Source organism: Heloderma suspectum, chromosome Z (genome assembly GCF_057233095.1).
Source record: "Heloderma suspectum isolate Gila_16-S chromosome Z, 16-S_ref, whole genome shotgun sequence".
In the NCBI taxonomy this organism is placed as follows: Eukaryota; Metazoa; Chordata; class Lepidosauria; order Squamata; family Helodermatidae; genus Heloderma; species Heloderma suspectum.
The window spans coordinates 8,060,774-8,081,108 of NC_139476.1; the positions used below are offsets into that span (position 1 = coordinate 8,060,774).

Below are 20,335 nucleotides of genomic sequence, written 5' to 3' on the forward strand. Positions count from 1 at the left end.
TCTGTGAGGCCTACTAAATAAAGGGGCATAGCTCAGGGGATATGGCCCTGGAAGGGGCATAGCTCAGTGGCAGAGTACCTCCTTTGTATGCAGAAGGTCCCAGGTTCAATCCCAGAGGCATCTCCAGGTAGAGATGGGAAAGACATCCCTCAGCCTGAAATCCTAGAGAGCCGTGGCCACTCAACATAGACAATACTGAGTTAGATTGACAGATGTCCAATGCCATGTAAGCGAGCTTGTTACAGTTGTATGTTTCTATATTTAAATACCCATAGCAGGGAATGTCAAATACCCCATATGTTCTAAAATTTGGTTGTGAATTCATGCTACCTCCGCCATCAGAAGTAGTACACCTGTGTACACCACTGGCTGGGGAACATGGGAGGGAGGGTGCCGTTGCATTCATGTCCTGCTTGTGGGTTTCCCAGGGGCAGCTGGTTGGCCACTGTGTAAACAGAAAGCTGGACTAGATGGACCCTTGGTCAGATCCAGCACGGCTCTTCTGGTGTTCTTATCAAATAAAGAGAATGTGGACATATTTGAGAGGCTCCTTATACCTGAAATATGGTAAATAAATGTCTCAAATAGAAATAAATAAGGCAGCAATCCTATGGTCCTGGGAGGGCATCCCAGGGGCCCTAAGATGAAGTGGGTCTCCCTCTCTGTCTGTGGAGATGGAAACCCATGGGCAGAGAACGAGGTTGTCTTCACAATCCTCCTCGTGGCAGCCATGGAAACCTCCCCTGCATTGCTGCTCCAATAGCGGAAACAGGAAAAAGGGAGTGTGCTGGCACTCAAAGCCCTCCACCAGCTCCAAAACCCATTCCCCTGACAAACCTCCAGAATGGGAGAGGGGAAGCGTGCCAGCCCTGTCGCTGGTATACTTTTCCCTCCAGCCCTCCCCCACACACCGCTTTTGGGCTTCAAGTATGAACTCTGCTCGGCTCTGGATCTGGATATTCCTCCACCCTGGTTTCTCCCTGCCCTGGCCTCTTTAGGTTGCTCAGACGATTTGTCCATCTATCACAATATTGTTTGACTGGCACCAGTCCTTCAAGTCATTCCCAGCTTAGTCATGATAGATGATGACAGGGATGATGACATGATAGATGATGATAGTCATGATAGATGATGACAGGGATGGAAACAGAGAGCCAATTTCATGTTTGCCTCTAACCAAAACCAAACCTAGATTGGCCGTTTGACAAGTTCCATGAACTGTGCAGAAGTATGTTGAAAAAGACTCATGAGCATGGATGGACCACCATCCCAAACTGATATTCTTGTAACAAAGAAGGCCTTTGTTGAGACAGATCACAGGCCCCTTGAACTCAACAGGTCATGAGATCATATGGGTTGCTCCATACAGGAATGTTGTTGGTTCAAGAGCCCAGCCAGCTTTTGATGGCACTGTGCAAAAGAATTGGCCACAATCAAAAGGAAGACAGAGAGAAAGCTTGGTATTAAAGCTGTTTCTCCAAAGGCCTTGGGACTGGCCAAACTTTCTGGAAGTTCTGGAGTTGGCCTTTTATGAGGGAGATTTTGATTACATGGAGATGGAACAGATTGTTTGGCTGCCCACCAAAAGGACTTATAAAACCGATATTGCACAAGTACCCTTTGCGTTCTTCTTTCACCTCCATGGTTGTTATCAAGTTTTGCCAGTCATCGATGCAATTCTCGATTAGTTTCAGGAACAAACTTCCCAGTATACCAAAGATTCCTCCCTCCCTCCCTCCCTCCCTCCCTCCCTCCGTCCCTTTCTTTGTCTCTCTCTCTCTCTCTCTCTCTCTCTCTTTCTTTCTTTCTTTCTTTCTTTTAAAAAGAGGTATCGACAATCTAAATTTTTGTCCTAAAGACAATTCTCTCCATCAGAAGGGTGGTGGTGGTAGTTCCTCAGGTATAATTTTTTGGAATTTGGAGGAGGAAGAGGGAAAACCATTTTACTGAGAGTTTTGTCAACAGCTACTATGGAGAACTGGATGGACCAGGCACCACCTGACAGGAGAAGGCAGGATGTCAGTGGTCCAGAAGGCAGAATTCCAATGCAATAACATGTTTATTTTTTCTTTATTCTTTTGGAAGAAAAACAAAGCTACGTTGGGCTAAATCTGCATTATTTTTCCCCACAGCCACCAAATTGCCATCTTGATTCACATAACAATTTGAATACTATGTGACCCAATGACTCACGGATTTAATGGTGGTATGTGGGACATTTTGCACATGTGTCCGGAGGCAGCATGGATGCACTTCAGTCATCACCGGTTCCATTTTGAATTGGCTGGATGTGTCTTTTTGTGCAGATCCAGAAGTATATTCCCCCCATGTAGGGCCACTTCCTGATGGTCTCTGAGCCTTTCTGCATGAGGCTTTTATTGTGCACTCATGGTAGCTTGCAGGTCCTTTACACAGTGTTACCCTCCAAGGCCTCTCCTGTGCATTGCAATCATTTTAGCATCCCCCCGCCACCAGAAAAGTCTGCTATACCTCTGAAGGGCTGCATGAGATGCTCATATAGTTGTGCAATTCCACAATACCACAGTGCCACCTAGTGGTTGTATAATGGAACATACAGAAAGGTGGAGAAAGAAAACCCAGGGGAAAAAACTGTGTGTAAAGGAGCTGATCTTAATCCCACAAAGAATATGGAAGCAGAAGCCTTGGTAAAGGTGAGGGTTAAAAGCCTCATGTAGAAAAGCCCTGTGTGTAGCAAAAAAAAGCATTGCAGTTCTAAAGATACCAGTGGAAAGATGGGGTCAGGAGGAAATTGTGTGTGCTGATGGTACATGAAATTGGAGATAATGCTGAGCCAAAAAGGACCCTTTTCACAAAACCTTTCAGCCCCATCCCTCCCATGAAAGGGGCCCTTCTGTTTTGGCAATCATTTGGATTGAGCATACAAGTAAGAACAAAAGACACATGCCTCCTTTCACTGTCTCTTAAGGGCTGTGATCTACAGAGTAGGTCCGTAGCAAAGCACTTCTTATGAGAGGGAAGAATCACCTGTGTGGATTGAGCTGTACTGCTGCAAAAAAGAAAGAAAAGAAAAGCCATTTTACACAGTAGATTGTTTCTTTCCAGTGGGAACTTTGTCTCCCGCGCTCCCGAACCAGCAACCTTTGTGCCAAAAATCAAACTACACAAAAATTGGGTTGGAGGTTACTGCAGGATGAGAAGCAGGAGTATGAAAAATGGAAACAGGGGGATTCGTGTTTTATTTTCCCAGTCTAATAGAAGCATCGCTTCCAAATCCTGGGAAGTACTAATTCCTCTCTACTCAGCACTGCTTAGGCCTCACCTGGAGTCCTGTGTCCAGTTCTGGGCACCACACTTTAAGAAGGATGCAGACAAGCTGGAGAGGGTTCAGAGGAGGGCAACGAAGATGATCAGGGGAGTGGAAACAAAGCCCTACAAGGAGAGACTGAAAGAACTGGGCATGTTTAGCCTTGAGAAGAGAAGACTGAGGGGAGATAGGATAGCGCTCTTCAAGTACTTGAAAGGGGGTCTCAGAGAGGAAGGCCGGGATCTCTTCTCGATCCTCCCAGAGTGCAGGACACGGAATAATGGGCTCAAGTGACAGGAAGCCAGATTCCGGCTGAACATCAGGAAAAACGTCCTGACTGTTAGAGCAATACGACAATGGAACCCATTATCTGGGGAGGTGGTGGCTCTCCCAGACTGGACGCATTCAATATGCGGCTGGACAACCGTCTGTCAGGGATGCTCTGACTTGGATTCTTGCATTGAGCAGGGGTTGGACTCGATGGTCTTGTAGGCCCCTTCCAACCCTACTATTCTAGGATTCTAATTATATCTGGTCATAATCCTGTGGTGTCTATCTTTTCCATCCATAGTTCACACACAGGCTGATGGCTTCCTCACACCTTGAATGTGTAAACTCACTCCACCGACGAAGCATTGCATATAAGCCATATAAACATTCTAGCTGTGATGTTTGACCTACAGTGGTATGTTCACCCTTGGCTGCAAATCACCCCTCCATGAGGGCCTTTAATACCCAAAGTGTAATTTCTAGTGTAGCAACTGAAATTTGGCTAAAACAAACATTTGGGGCCAGTCTCCTACAGCTGGGAATCACCTGAGAAACTTCAGGGCAAGCAAAAATAGCAGGTGGGGCATAAGTTAAGTCTCATGGTGATGGTAGTTTCTACACAACTCACTGTCTGGGACACTCAGAAAACATCTGAGTATTTTCTGCAGGCTATTTGTCAAGCTAGATGGTCGATGTCTTGATTGTCAATCCCTCAACAGCTCTGGAAGTTTGGGGAATTGAGGGCTGGCAAATGGAGCAGTGGATAACACTGATGAAATTAGAGCACCAGCTGAATGTCACCCAAAGTGGAATCATAGAATGCTAGTGTTGGAGGGGGCTTGTAAGTGCATCTAGTCCAACCCCCTGCTCAGTGCAGGACATCCAGAGATAGAGCACCTGTAACAGATGGTTGTCTGGCTTCTGCTTGATGACAACCTCCAACAGTGGAGAGCCCAACAGCTGTCTACGAAATGAGTTCTATTGCTGAGGTGGAGTTGGAGGTCCTGTGGGAAGGATCATCCCTCTGTTGCAGACCACGTACTTTGCATGTTGAAGGTTCGAAGTGCAATCTCTGACATCTCCAGTTAGAAGGATTATGGGGCAGGCGAGGGTCTGCCTGAAATGGACCAGTGCTCAGACCTGGTCTAAGGCAGCTTCCGCAGCTCACTAGCGATATTTGAGGAGTTCCAGAGAAAGCACAGAGTTTCACTACGACAAGTGAAATTTCTCTGGAGCAGTGGAGATCCTACACGCCTCTAGAAAGTGATGCTCATCAGCAGTAATTCATGAATATGGTGTGTTCTTACCTCTGTGCAATAAGAAGTCAATATGAAAGAACTCGCCACGTTTCAGCCGTCAGTAGTTGGTGTGGGAGGCCAATGTGGGTTCACTGGCAGGAAGGCAGGGTCGGGGGATGCCTCGATGCAGGTAGCACACCTCTCTTTGACATGGATTGATTATTTATGGCTCTGTGCAAAGTAATATATATGACAGTTCTCTGCCCCAAGGGCTTTACAGTCTAAATGTTGATAGCAAGGGGAGGGCAGAGGAAAGGAGCAGAAAATCACAGCTAACAAGGGATGGATGGATTAATCCAAGGAAACAATGATGTCAATTATATCTTTGGGGATGGATTCTGTACATGAATTATGGGTTGTGAGCAGGAGTGCTTTCTTTTGTCTATACTAAACCTGTTGCCAATCAGTTTCAATGGGTGGCCTTGAGTTTTAGTGTTATGGAAAGAGGGGGATTCTGTCTATCCACCTTCTACCCATCATTGTTGTTGTTGTTCAGTCGTTCAGTCGTGTCCGACTCTTCGTGACCCCATGGACCATAGCACGCCAGGCCTTCCTGTCCTGCGCTCTCTCCCGGAGCGTGCTCAAGTTCATATTCATTGCATCCGTGATGCTATCTAGCCATCTCATCCTCTGCCGTCCCCTTCTCCTTTTGCCTTCAGTCTTTCCCAGCATCAGGGTCTTTTCCAGAGAGTTTTCTCTTCGCATTAGGTGGCCAAAATATTGGAGCTTCAGTTTCATTATCTGTCCTTCCAATGAGCACTCAGGGTTGATTTCCTTTAGGATGGACTGATTTGACCTCCTTGCAGTCCAGGGGACTCGTAAGAGTCTTCTCCAGCACCACAGTTCAAAAGCATCAATTCTTCGGCGCTCAGCCTTCCTTATAGTCCAGCTCTCACAGCCATACATTACTACTGGGAAAACCATAGCTTTGATTAGACGGACCTTTGTCGGCAAGGTGATGTCTCTGCTTCTTACTATGCTGTCTAGGTTGGCCATAGCTTTCCTCCCAAGGAGCAAGCGTCTTTTAATTTCATGGCTACAGTCACCGTCTGCGGTGATCTTGGAGCCCAAGAAAGTAAAATCTGTCACTGCTTCCATTTCTTCCCCTTCTATATGCCAGGAAGTGATGGGGCCAGATGCCATGATCTTAGTTTTTTTAATGTTGAGTTTCAAACCAGCTTTTGCACTCTCCTCTTTCACCCTCAACAAGAGGCTCTTGAGATCCTCTTCGCTTTCTGCCATTAGGGTGGTATCGTCTGCATATCGGAGGTTGTTGATAATTCTCCCAGCAATCTTAATTCCGAACTCTGATTCATCCAACCCGGCATTTCTCATGATGTACTCTGCATATAAGTTAAATAAGCAGGGTGACAATATGCAGCCTTGTCGTACTCCTTTCCCAATTTTGAACCAATCGGTTGTTCCATGTCTGGTTCTTACTGTTGCTTCTTGACCCTCGTACAAGTTTCTCAGGAGACAAGTAAGGTGGTCTGGTACTCCCATCACTTTCAGAATTTGCCACAGTTTGTTGTGATCCACACAATCAAAGGCTTTAGCGTAGTCAATGAAGCAGAAATAGACGTTTTTCTGGAATTCTCTTGCTTTCTCCATGATGCAGCGAATGTTGGCGATTTGATCTCTAGTTCCTCTGCCACTTCGAAACCCAGCTTGTACTTCCGGTAGTTCTCGGTTCGCATACTGCTGAAGCCTAGCTTGTAGGATTTTGAGCATCACCTTGCTGGCATGTGAAATGAGCGCAATTGTGCGGTAGTTTGAACACTCTTTGGCGTTGCCCTTCTTTGGAATTGGAATGTAAACTGACCTTTTCCAGTCTTGTGGCCACTGTTGAGTGTTCCAGATTTGTTGACATATTGAATGCAGCACTTTAACAGCATCATCTTTTAGGATTTTAAATAGCTCAGCTGGAATACTGTCATCTCCACTAGCTTTGTTGTTACTAATGCTTCCTAAGGCCCACTTGACTTCACTCTCTAGGATGTCCGGCTCAAGTTCAGTGACCGCACTATCATGGCTATCAGGGACATTCAGATCTTTCCTGTACAGGTCTTCTGTGTATTCTTTCCACCTCTTCTTAATCTCATCTGCTTCTGTTAGGTCCCTGCCTTCTTTGTCCTTTATCATGCCCGTCTTTGCACAAAACGTTCCCTTGAGATCTCCAATTTTCTTGAAGAGATCTCTAGTCTTTCCCATTCTGTTGTTTTCCTCGATTTCTTTGCATTGTTCATTTAAGAAGGCCTTCTTGTCTCTCCTTGCTATTCTCTGGAACTCTGCGTTCAGTTGGGTATATCTTCCCCTTTCTCCCTTGCTTTTCGCTTCCCTTCTTTCCTCAGCTACTTGTAAAGCCTCATCAGACAGCCACTTTGCTTTCTTGCATTTCTTTTTCTTTGGGATGGATTTCGTTGCTGCCTCCTGAACAATGTTACGGATCTCCGTCCATAGTTCCTCAGGCACTCTGTCTATCAGGTCTAATCCCTGAAATCTATTCCTCACCTCCACTGTATATTCATCAGGGATGTGATTTAGGTCATACCTGAAAGGTTTAGTGGTTTTCCCGACGTTCTTCAATTTAAGCCGAAATTTTGCAAGAAGCAGCTCATGATCTGAGCCACAGTCAGCTCCAGGTCTTGTTTTTACTGACTGTATGGAGCTTCTCCATCTTTGGCTGCAAAGGACATAATCAATCTGATTTCGAAATTGACCATCTGGTGACGTCCATGTGTAGAGTCGCCTCTTGTGCTGTTGGAAAAGAGTGTTTGCTATGATCAGCATGTTCTCTTGGCAAAACTCTATTAGCTTTTGTCCTGCTTCATTTTGTACACCAAGGCCATGCTTGCCTGTTATCCCGGTGATTTCTTGACTTCCTACTTTAGCATTCCAATCCCCTGTGATGAAGAGGACATCTTTTTTTGGTGTTAGTTCTAGAAGGTGTTGTAGGTCTTCATAGAACCGATCAACCTCAGCTTCTTCGGCCTCAGTGGTTGGGGCATAGACTTGAATTACTGTGATGTTGAATGGTTTGCCTTGGATTCGTACTGAGATCATTCTATCATTTTTAAGATTGTACCCCAGTACTGCTTTTCCCACCCTTTTGTTGACTATGAGTGCTACTCCATTTCTTCTAAGGGATTCTTGCCCACAATAGTAGATATGATGGTCACCTGAATTAAATTCGCCCATGCCTGTCCATTTTAGTTCGCTGATTCCCAAGATGTCGATGTTCAATCTTGCCATCTCATGTTTGACCACCTCCAGCTTACCTTGATTCATTGATCTGACATTCCAGGTTCCTAAACAATATTGTTCTTTACAGCATCGGATTTTCTTTTCACCACCAGACACATCCACAGCTGAGTGTCCTTTCGGGTTTGGCCCAGCCGCTTCACTCTTTCTGGCGCTACTTGGAAATACCCTCTGCTCTTCCCCAGTAGCATATTGGACACCTTCCGACCTGAGGGGCTCATCTTCCGGCGTCATCTCTTTTAGCCTTGTGATACGTTCCATGGGGTTTTCTTGGCAAGAATACTGGAGTGGGTTGCCATTTCCTTCTCCAGTGGATCACATTTTGTCAGAACTCTCTGCCATGACCTGTCCGTCTTGGGTGGCCCTGCACGGCATAGCTTATGGCTTCACTGAGTTACGCAAGCCCCTTCGCCACAACAAGGCAGTGATCATGCACAACTGTATAAACTTATCTCATGTCCCTAATCAGTCATTCCCCCCCCCAACCTAAAACATCTCAAGTGCTTTACTCTTTCTCTGAATGAAATAGAGCTCACCCCTCTTCGTCATCAGTAGCCCTGTTCTGGTGGGTGACCAGAACCGAATGACAACATAAAGTTGAATCCAGAACTAGTCAGAGTAGACCCGTTGAAATCAATAGAACAGAAATGTATCACAACTAACTTCAGTCTCGTTGGTTTTGATGGGTTTACTTAAGCATGACTAAGTCTGGATCCAACCCATATCCTTTTACCCTTTAATTTTTGGGAATTTAGAATTTGGTGCCCATTTTGGTATTTTAGCTGGGTTCAGACAGAAAACCACAACACAGGATTCACACGGAAATCTTTGAATGCACGTAAAGGGGTTCTCTGTATTGTGGTTAGTGAGATATGACATGATAAAGGAATGATGAATGAGGTACGGAAGAAGCAAGGTAAATATATAGAGTGCACATATTCACCAGTCACTCGAGTCCCTACGCTGGAGTACCTAATTTTATTTCCAAGGTGAAATGGAAAGGACTGAGCCCCCGAATGAATCCCACTGTTCCTATAGTGCTGATTCCTCGCTGCTAAGTTTTCCTCTGGTAACCAAAAAGTGGGTTTCATCGAGAGGCTGGTGAGGAAATCCTTTGAAAAGCTTCACACAGACCCAAAACTCACATCACGTGGACAAGCGCCACAGGTCAAACACCACCAATATGTCCCCTCCCTCGTTCCTCAGAGGCAATGCTTTGAGAGGGGTGTCACTTCACACGTCAAGGATTTTGGAAGGAGGAAGCCTGTGGCTGCACGCGTGTGCTGCGACTGACCCTGGGCCCGATGGCCTATTGCCTCTGAGGAAAACAGTTCAAGTGACACTTCCAGAGGAAACTCGTCTACGATGGATCCACTCACACATACTGCTTAAGTCTCCAGTGATTTTGCTGAGTGTACACCATCTGCCTCTCCAGTCAATGTTAGCTGTAAGACGGAGGCAATATTCTCTCAGGAAGCCAGTGGAGGCTCCGATGCCAGTGGGGTGGTGAATCCACTCCGGGTTTCAGTCAGAACCAGTCAGAGCTCTAAAGGAGCTCTCCAAGGTGCTTTACCCTTTAGCCCAAGTGCTTGGATGGCTCCTTTAGAGTTCTGAATGGTTCTGACTGCAACCCGGAGCGGATTCACCGCCCCACTGACATCAGAGCCACACTCCACTGGTCAAACGCAACCCAACTCTTTGGACTGATCAACATGGTTGCGCCCAACTACAGACTTTTAAACTGGCCAACAATTATTCTTTTTTTTTTTAAATCCAACATCGCCGAGTTTCCAGAGTTTTGCTACTGTTGAAATAATTAGCATAGCTTGCTCAAGGAGGGGAGGGCAGAGAGTCCTGCCCACAAAGCTCCGCCCCCAGATGTCAAGCCCTGCCCCTTTGGGAAGAATTCATTTCCCCTCGCCTTAGAGGACACAGCCAATTAGAAACCAGTCCGGGAACCACAGAGTGGAGTTTGGTTCTGCTTGTTAGAAGGGTTGCAAGAAGACGTGATGAAAAATGCAGAAAACACACCCTTCACGTTATTGGCTGCCTCTTGGGGGAGGAGGAGCATTGGGAAAATACACCTTGGCCTGACATCATTACACATTTCTATAACTATGAGCAGAAAAGCAGGGGGACTCAAGTCAGGTTGCCATTTGTAGCAGAGAACCCACATTTCTCATCATTTCTAGTTCCACCCCAAGCCTTTCCGTGTACTGGGATTTATAGGTGAGAGAAAGAGAGAGAATTAAACCAGAAAGAAAGAAAGAAAGAAAGAAAGAAAGAAAGAAAGAAAGAAAGATTAATTTTGGACAGAAAGGAAATGTCTGAATAAAGAAAATTTGAACCCAGGTAGCATTTTCAAGATGCTGCAAAAAAAGCTCCTACCAAATAATGTTTAGTAATACCAATAGGTACATTCCATTCGGGATTTTCAAATTTGGGGTAGGGCGGGGAGAAGAAGAGGAGAAAAATTGTACCTGTTGGACATAAATGTTTAGCCTCACCTTTGCAATCTAAAAAACATTCTGCATTTTAATACGGCCAAATTCCGAAATGACTGAATTTTGTACAGTCATTCCATCTGGGAGCAAAGGGACTCAAAGGAGATCTGAGGCAGGAGGTGAAAAATCTGGTTCCAGCCACCAGTGAGTGGGGTTTGCAATACCTCATTCGTGTGACCTGGAATTTTGGCACCAGAGTTCGTTTTTTGTCTGCCAAACCTGTGCCAAGCAATTCAAATTTCGTTACTGGGGAAACAGCTTGCTCTAGCAACAGAGATGCCCAATTTTAAAGTCATGAGTTTCAGAATCTGACTCAGTTTTTTGTTCTGATATGGATGATAAGTTTAATTCCCATTTCTCTTTATTGCGTGGGCTAGGGGGTGTTTATTTATTTAATGCTATTGGTAACATAAAATTGCTATTCTTCTGTGTCTTTGCAATTCTATACTTTGGTTCTTTTCAAAACATCAGTTTATATTTATTGTTTTTAGCTTCTTCTTTTTTAAAGACTTATGTGTTGGGCACTTTATCAAAACCAGAACCAAAACAATAAAAGTCATCTGTGTTGTTTGGAGCTGGGTTCCAGCATCCAGTAGCCTTGCTACATACATCCTCTTGACCAATTTTTGAAAGGAAACTAAAACAAAAACCAAAAAAAATATTTATTCATGTTGTTATCTACTGTTCCATGACTGTGTTGTACGTTCCTACAGCTTTCGGGTTCTTCAATAAATTATTTTTTGTCATTCACCTTAGCTCCCACAGCCTACGCATGCCGTCGACTCGCTGCAAATGCTACTATTAGTATTTCCCACGTTGCTAAACGTGAAGGTGCACCCGGGAAAGGGTTCTCTTAAGGGTTACTTTTGAAGAATGGACAAAGTCAAGGTGGCCAAACCTCTAAGGAGAATGTAACTAAGCAGAGGCCAGGCTGAAAATTCTCTGAGGGGAAATTTGGGGCAAACGTGTGCTTGTGTATATGAGGTGGGGGGGGGGGAGATTTGTAGGCAAAAGCGTCCAATGCTTTTTCACCACCACTTTGCCATTTGCCACTATCGCCTGTTTTCCGGTGGTGGCTTCAATAATTCTCCTACAAGCCGGCAGCCATTTCCCTCTCAGAATGCCCATTGGGAAGATGCAACGTCCCCATTGAGTGTTGTTCCAAGCACTCCAGGCTTTTGCGGGCAAGACACCCTCACTCGGCCACTCCCTCAGTGCGTCTACCTTCCCCCCCACCATTGCCACTAGTGGGCTGTGTCCTCCTCCTCTTTCTCATCACGGCTGTCACGTGCTTGCTTGCTTGACAGGCAGAGAACCAGGGAGCAAGTTGGCCCTGGCATCCCCTGCTCCTCTCCATCCTCTCCATGACTGCTGACTAGGCCAGAGAGAGAGGCAGGTGAGTAAACAGGTTACCGCGGCAAAGAGGAGCCACTTCAGGAGGGCCTGCTGGGCTGCGGGCCCTTGATAGGTGCCTGACATGAGCCCTGGTGCGAAGGGGCATTTGGGAAAGAAGTGGCAGCTACCAGTCAGTGGATGGGACCCTCAATTCTCATCCCTCCCTAACTGCACCTCAGAGAGATGCTATGTTATGACCCTCTCCATTTTTTAAAAAAGCACATAGTAAATATCACCCGCCATATCCCCCCTTCCCCCCAAATCGTCTCCCAGCCAGAAAACCAGCAGGTTGTCCCCACACATTTCACTGACGCTGAATGGTGTCCCTCATAGCTTACTGCACCAGTTGTCAATTTGTTTCTGGGCCAAATTCAAAGTGCTGGTTTTAACCTATAAAACCCTACTTGGCTCAGGACCCCAGTACCTCAAGGACAACCTTTCCCCATAGGTGAACCTACCCTTCAGAGGCCCTTCTCTGTGCGCCCCTCAGAGAGAAGCTCAAGGGCTGTCAGTCTGGGAATGGGCCTTTTCTGTGATAACCCCATGTGTGTAAGTTGCTTCAAGATTGCTTTTTGCGATGGGAAACGATGTATAAATGATAACAACAACAACAATAGGTTTCCCTCCTTTTTCTAGACCTTGATTTGTGATGTGCATTCCATTACAAGTGACAACCACAAATGACAACTAGCAACTGCTATTTTGGTTAAGGACAAATGCCCAGGTGTGTGTGTGTGTGTGTGTGTGTGTGTGATCAGAGCTTTTGTGGCAACTGCCATTCTTTCCCTCTGCCCCCTGAACACCTCTCAGTTTTGGGAAAACCAAAATGGGGCCACCGTCTGATCAGAGCAGCAAGAGGTTCCAGTGAATTCTCCCATCAGCAGCACGAAATCATGCTCCGCATGAAAATGCAAAAAAGAAGGGATATGGCGTCACCCTTCTTCCCTCCCTTCCCATTTGTACCACAGTGCTGTGAGAACTGAACTTAAGAGTGCACAACCCAACACACCTAACCCTCCTCCAGGGCTTTGCATTGCAGGGGTAATTCAGTTGTGGTGCCCTGTTTATTTCTCAGGGAAGGTTGCATGCCATCACTGAAAGCTTATTCTTGAGGAGCCGGTTTGTTCCTGAGGGCACCCCAGAACACAGCCGGAAAGCCATTTCTGTAGCTGACGGATCTTCCTACTTGGGGCTTCACTGCAGCACAGCCAAAGGAGCACAAGACCAGCGGGAATGCTCCAAAATCAGTGGATCATTTTATTTTTAAAGTGTGGGACTAAGCAAAAGTGTTGGGATATGTATGAACAGAATCCTAGTTTTAGTTGGAGCCTCAGTGCATCAGAAACACCGCTGTAACACACCTCCTCTCCAATGCATGCACACACACACACACACACACACTACTTAGTACGAAATTCTGCAGCGTTCACATCAGTGGCCCAAACTGCCAGAGGTGAACCCTGCCTGGACCAGCAGAGAGCGCCTGTGCAACAGGCCAACAGCCAACACCAATCATGTCATGCTAGCACTCTCTAGTGGATCTGGTTCGCCATGATCTTGATCGCAGCTAGTTTTGGAGCCAGGAGGAGTCAAATAGCATACAAACTGCTGTGCTTTCAATTCCACAGAAGAGCATGAAAGCTTTAGGGGGTGATCTTATGAACTAGGTTATTGCCATGGGACAAGGAGGCAGTTTTCATTCATTCATTCATCCATCCATCCATCCATTCATATATAAAATGTACATCCTGTTGTTCCCGCAGCAAGAAATTCAAGTTGGCTCACAATAACAAAAGAGAGATTAAAAACAGCTCATGATACAATCAAATCTGAAAATTATGGTATACAACAGCCTGTCCCAACCAGGTGCCTTCCAGATGTGTTGAACTACATTACTCATATAATCCCTCAGCCAGTTGGTAGAAAATTTGTTTGGTTCTCCAGTGCAGGGAGGCCCAAAAGGACTATGGGCCATAATCGTGAAATGGAGTCTCCATGTACAAGGGTAGTCTATGTCAGAATACGAGGTGCTGGGGAACAAGCTGTGTATGTGTGTGTGCGTGGGGGGGGGGGGTTCCTTCACCTTTATGCCTGGCTTGTGAGGTTCCACAGGCATCTGGCTGTCCACTCTTTGAAACTGGATACTGGGACAGACTGATCTTTGGTCTGAGCCATCAGGGCTCTTACATGAGTTGGAGCTAAATGGAACCTTGATGTTCATCTGCAATCTGCCTCTGAATGCCAGTTGCAGAGACACAAAGAACAGAAGGGTTCCATTGCCTTCCATACTTGCTTGGTGGCTTCTTGGATTCATCTGTCATCGGTCACTACTGGGAAACAGGATGCTGGGCTTGATGGACCCACTTGGCTTTGATCCAGAAATTCAGCTGTTCTTCATGACCAGGGGTGGGGGTGGGCACATAAGAGCACCAAGACTTGGCTTTGAAAATCAACAGCCATGGCTCACACACCTGGAACGTGTACAAGCATCCCTTTCCTTGAGTAGAACGATCGCTGTTTGCCCCACCCACAACTAGAATTTGGGGAGCAGGTCTTTGGCTTCCCCTCTTTCAGTCAGCTTGAGTCCTGCAGTTAAAAATAAGAATAACCAGGCACTAAGCTGCACATTGGAAGACCCCAGGTTTGCCTACGGGGGAAAGTATCCAATTAAGAGCATCTGTACACCAGCCTAAAATCCCGCATTTAAAATGGGGCTTTCTGCTTCTGCTTCAAATGCAGGGTCATGACAGACTCCCTTTACATGCACTTCTTTCCCCCCCTTCCGCCCTCTTTTTCCCCCTTGTCCGAGTCTTCCATATATTATGCAGCCACTAGATGGCGCTGTGGTCTAGCTCCTCTTATCGCAGGTTTTCCTCTTTTCATGGAGGGAACTCAAGTGGAACTCAAGCACTATAATTTGATAGCTCATGATCTCTGATTTTTTTTAAAAAAGGGATAAAGGTCATTTAGTGCGGGAGACGCCCTGGAGGTTGACATCGTCGTCTAAAGGGACCGCAAATGTCCGTGAGTAACCAATCCCAATAGCAGGATGAAAGCTCCACGTGAAGAAGCCCTAAGTCCTTCCTACACCTATGCAGAAAGATTGGCACTTGTGAAAGTAACACAGAATCCCGTTCAAAGACCGGGAGTTAATCTGCAGGCACCAATAACTAAAGCAGGCCTTCTCTGGTCCTGCCCCTTCTCTGGCCACACTCCTTTCCCCCAACCACCAATTGGTGGTTCCTGCATGGCCTGTAATGGGACATAGATTAAAGGGAGGGCCTGTAGACTGTGCATGTGTCAGCTCTCAAGAGTCCTCCTCAGATGCTAAAAGGGAGCAGTCTTGTCCAACATTAATCCCTGCAACCGGCAGGCCATATGACACCTTAGCACAGGCCATGTCTGGGGTAAATACTGGGCACTCAGCCCTTCCCCTGGTCAAGAGTGTTGTCCCTTCTGCTTTGCAGAAATTTCAGGAGTGGAGGGGTCAGATTTGGTTGGCACGTTGCTTTCTTTGCTGAACAGAGCAGTGCTCGGAAAGCCATTTGGTTGGTTGCGGACACGGGGGGCCTTGATCCGCAGACTGGCTCCTCTGGAGATGAGGTCGGCATAACCTTCCTTGTGAGAGAAGGCGTAACTGGAGCGCCTCTGCAGGGTGGTCCTCCGGGTGTGAGATGTCAGCTCCACGGTCTTTTGCTTGGCCTGCATGTCCCGGGCTTGAAACATCTGGAAAGAAAGGAAAATGGGTGTGTGTATCAGTGTGCATCATATACGAGCCTTCCTCAATCTGGTGTCCTTCACCTGGGCTGGACTATGACTCCACCACCCCCACAAACCATGACTTGGTCCAGCTACACACCGCAAACCCCACAGAAGACCATCATCACTGATCTCCATCTCCACTTAACCCACCTTCCCAACAGACTCCATCCCAGTCTCAACCCTAAGGACTCAGCCCGTTGGCACGTCTCTTTGACATCTGTCCATCCATCCATCCATCCATCCATCCATCTGAGATTCCCCAAACAAGCACTTACTTCCGACATGGTTGCTGAGGCCGAAACACTGTGCACAAAACGGATGGCAAGGGAGGGGACAGTGTTCACCACCACGCAAAGTAAGACTACAAGCAGAGCTGTGGGGTCCGTCAGTGCATTCTTGGTGGCATCTGGAGGTGAAAGGAGGAAGCTGTAAGGTGGAAGGAGGAGTAGTGCATTCGGGCATAGGTGTGTGTGTGCAGGTGTGTGTGTCGTAGTATGTGGGACAGCTGTGTAGCCTGTATCTATCTGGCACCAAAATATTCCATGATAAAGGAAACCCAAATGAGCATTTAAGAATATAATATTTGAGTGGAATAGTATTTATAGACAGACCTCGAACCTGGAGTCTCCTTGGAGGAGCAGGACATACTAAGGGAAAGTGGAAACATTTTTGTTTCCACCTTACCCTAATATATACATTTTTGCACACATTTTTGAATGGGAGAACTCCATTACAAAATGTGTAAAAGTGCACATTTTGAAGAATAACTGAGCTTTTGATTAAAAAGTGCAAAGTGAGGTATCTCCGCGCTAAAATGTGAACCAAACGAACTTCTTCCCTATTCCTACTGATGCCTTGCCTGAACTGGGGAAATGGACAGATAGTTGTAGACAACAGCCCTCTCTGTTGTTAGTTCCTAGCATCTACTACTCAAAGGCTGTGCAGAGGGAGGTTCCATTCTGCGATGATGCCAAATCACCATCCTCCATGAATTTGTCTAACCCTTATCATGGGCTAGATGTTGAACCTCGTTCATCTCAGCAGGAGGGACTTGTGCACGTATGTTGCTATGTGCCAGAGTGCAGCCAGTGTTAGCTTGAAGATTTTGGACACTTTGGCCAAGACATTGTCACCTCAACCAGGAAAGGCATGGGCATGCACACAGAATTTTAATGATGCACTGCCCTGAAATACAAATAGGTTGAAGGCCAGTATAGAAATGATATAATAAATAACATACTTCTCTCGTACTGCCTGTGACCTCTGCTTGTTGCCAAATCAGGATGCCTGTGACTCTTCTACTATCTTGGGGCCATGGCAAATGCCCACCCTCATCACCTGCTGGAGCCCACCTCAGTTGCAGCCTGAGTTTGCACATGCCTAGAAATGACGGAGAGTTTTCCATCTGGAGGCATCTTACCAGGAAATGGGAAGGCCACAGGAGATGTCTTGAAGGCCTGGAAGCTTTGAGTGACAGCGGTGAACAGGCAATAGAACATAAGGCTGACTAAGACAGCCAGCACAGAGAAAATGGTCCAGAATTTCATCTCCATCATGATCTACCCAGGGAGACAAGGAGAACAAGGCCTGTGAGGCAACCCACGCTCAGACCTGCAGCCACAATACCTGCGTGGCACTCATTCCTGTTGGTGTCCTCTGGCAGGATTTATTGATTACTTTATTTTATTGAATACCTTCATGTACCACTTACCACAGCTTTCCCCAACCTGGTGCCCTTCAGAGGTGTTGGACTACAACTCCCAGCATCCCACAGCCAGCCATTCTGGCTGCAGGGTGCTGGGAGTTGTAGTCCAAGACATCGAAAGGACATCAGGTTGGGGGAGGCTGGCTTTCCATATCTGAAAAACAAGCAAAATGTAAGCAGTTTACAAGCACAGATTAAGATGCATTAAAATGCATCATAATAATTACATATAATTCATAAAAACCATAAAACCAAATACTCGAAACACCATACGTAACAAACAAACCGGGCAGCCAAGCCATCAGGGAAGGCCTGGCTAAAGTGATGGGTCTTTAACAGGTGCCTAAAACATGCCGTTGTTGGTTTCCTGAATACTGGGGTGGGGAGGGCACTCCACAAAGCAGGTGCCACCACAGAGAAGGCCTACTTCTGGGTTGCTACCAGATGGCAATCTGGAGGTTGTGGTACAACCAGCAAAGCCTCCTCTGATGCTCTTGATGATTGCACAGGCCTACATTACGGAAGGTGATCAGGCAATTCATACCAGGCCTAGCCAATCTGGGGCCTTCATACTACCAGCCAGTCACAGAGGCTAATGTTCATTTAGCATATTTCTGGATTGCCCCTTTGCTCAATGAGCACTCAAGGCAAGGAACGCATCTGAAGCGCTTTCGAGAATCAAGCACACAACTTTTCCTCAGCCTCTCCATGTTTGCTCCGCTTGAAACCACCTCCATTCTCTATGGGGCTAAGCAGGGATGCATGGATTGTGTAAAATCCGTTCCATCTGTGCTTCCTGGATTGCCAGGTGCCTTTCATTCCGTCATCTGCCCATTGACAGAATCAGAATTTTGTTTTCTGAATCTGCACAAACGTGCAAATTTGCACATGTGAAAATGTGGAAACCCCCCCTCCTCCGTGCATTTTCATGCTTTAACCTACGGAGGAAATGCACATTTTTTTTTTATTCTGCATATTTCTCAATGACAAAATTTGCGCAAAATTCAAGACAGTTAGAAAACCAGTCCGCAAGTCCGCAAATGCCACCGAACAGGGGGGAAAGCCAGTCCGCTGCAGAATCTGGGGGTTGGATTCATGAAAATCCAAACTCATTTAGTTCTGTTGTGGATTTCCCTGGCATCTCTAGGCTAGAGACAAACTCCCCCACCATCTTGATTTGGAATGGCCTCATTCTTTCCATATCCTTTCAGAGAATCCTCAGAAAAAACTTGAACACCCCCCCACCCCCGATACAAGAGTTTTCTGAAATCACAGAAAGAACAAGCCCTGTCCAAATCCATTCCTGCCTCTCCACTAGGGTGGCCATGTGCCTTCCTTTACAGGGTACAGTCCTCTATTTGAAGGTGTCCTCTATTGGGCTGTCCAAGTCTGGTGTAAAGATCAAGAACCCTTAGAAGGGAAAGCAGGGCCGGGTCCTTGAAGTTGCCCATGCCTGGGTAATGGCACCTGGATGCACAGTAGCCGACCAAGTAGCCGGCACACAGCTCACCAGGTCACCGTCTTCCCCACTAGGGTGAGATGTCATGTACCGGATGTCGATTGACATTATAGCGATTTCTAAAGTTGCATATATACATATAAATGAGCAGATGCAACTTTTATGCAAATCTGTGTCCTTTGTACGACTGATGCCCCAGTGGTCCTTTTCCATGCTCCTACAGCCAGTTCCAACTCCTTCCCTCCCCTAAAACATATTTCCTAGCAGCAGTCCCACTTGCTGATTTCCTGCTTTCATATCCCAGCTTATCAAGGCCCATCCAAGGATCCTCTGTTGCCCGTCACTGCCCTCTCAGGGTTGTTCCAGAAAAGGTTCCTCCTCCCTTACCTGTTGCCATGAGCTATACAGAGGGCAATGAAAGGGGGAAGCAGGGTTATGGTACCAGCTTTGCTGGAAAACTTTTCTTTTTCCTCTTCCCTCCGCATTCCCTTTTCCTTGTGTGCCATGTCTTTTTAAGACTGTAAACCTATGGGCAGGGACTCTCTTGTTTTACTGATTCCAGTTCAGCTGCTCTGGGAGCCTTTTTGGCTGAGAAAAATACTTGAAATATATATTTTTATGTAATGTATTTTAATGGTTTTTCATTTCTGTGAACCACCCAAAGAGCTTCGGCTATGGGGCGGTATATAAATATAATAAATGAAACGAATGAAACAAAATAATAAATACATAAATAAAGGCACTAGGAGAATTCACAGCTACAGGGAGGACCAGACTCAAATTGGAAGAGAACCAACACCCATCCCACATTATTGCATCCCTTGAGAGTGCCCCCCAAACTCACCTCAACAATGACGGTCAATATGGCTGAGGTGGCTATCGTCATGGCAAAAGACTGTAAGTCGCCAGTGACCCGCACGCTGGCTCTGTCCTCCATGGCCCATAGTGTGATATAGAAGTTGGCCAAAGAGACGAGGGAGCCGTGGATGAACGAGAGGCAGAAAGTCCGGAAATTGAAAAGCCGGTTTTGCTGGCCTACCTTGTAGAGCTCTGGAAACTGCAAACTTTTCTTGGCACTGACATCCTAATCAGGAAAGAAATGGAGGGAAAGTGGTCACACCCAGGAAAGGAGGAGGGGTCTTCCTAGCACAAGAACCCACCATCAAGCCCCATCTGAGTAGGCCACAGTGCTGTTGCAGGCTATGATGGTTACAGCAAGGCAAAAACAGATAATTCCTGCTATTTCCGATGTTCAGGCTCTGCGTGCTGATGTTTATGTAGTCAAAACAGCACCATCCATGCACAAGGGGCAGGTATTAGCAAGCTCGGTGGAACCCAAAGGTTTGGAGAAATACAAATGAATGTTAGAGGGGCCACAGAAGCTGACTGGCTGTT

The 20,335-nt window shown here is 46.4% G+C and overlaps 1 protein-coding gene across 1 annotated transcript in view; it reads right to left on the reverse strand.

Moving 5' to 3' along the window:
* Nucleotides 1-15,452: 15,452 nt before the first annotated feature.
* ATP8B3 (ATPase phospholipid transporting 8B3) overlaps nt 15,453-20,335 on the reverse strand; it is a 70,916-nt gene continuing 66,033 nt past the window's right edge. Inside the window, exons 29-32 of the mRNA XM_084825658.1 lie at nt 19,785-20,024; nt 17,197-17,335; nt 16,088-16,182; nt 15,453-15,740 (exon numbers count right to left, since the gene is read on the reverse strand). Of these exons, the coding sequence (XP_084681784.1) occupies nt 15,453-15,740; nt 16,088-16,182; nt 17,197-17,335; nt 19,785-20,024 (762 nt within the window). The remainder of the gene's footprint in view (nt 15,741-16,087; nt 16,183-17,196; nt 17,336-19,784; nt 20,025-20,335) is intronic.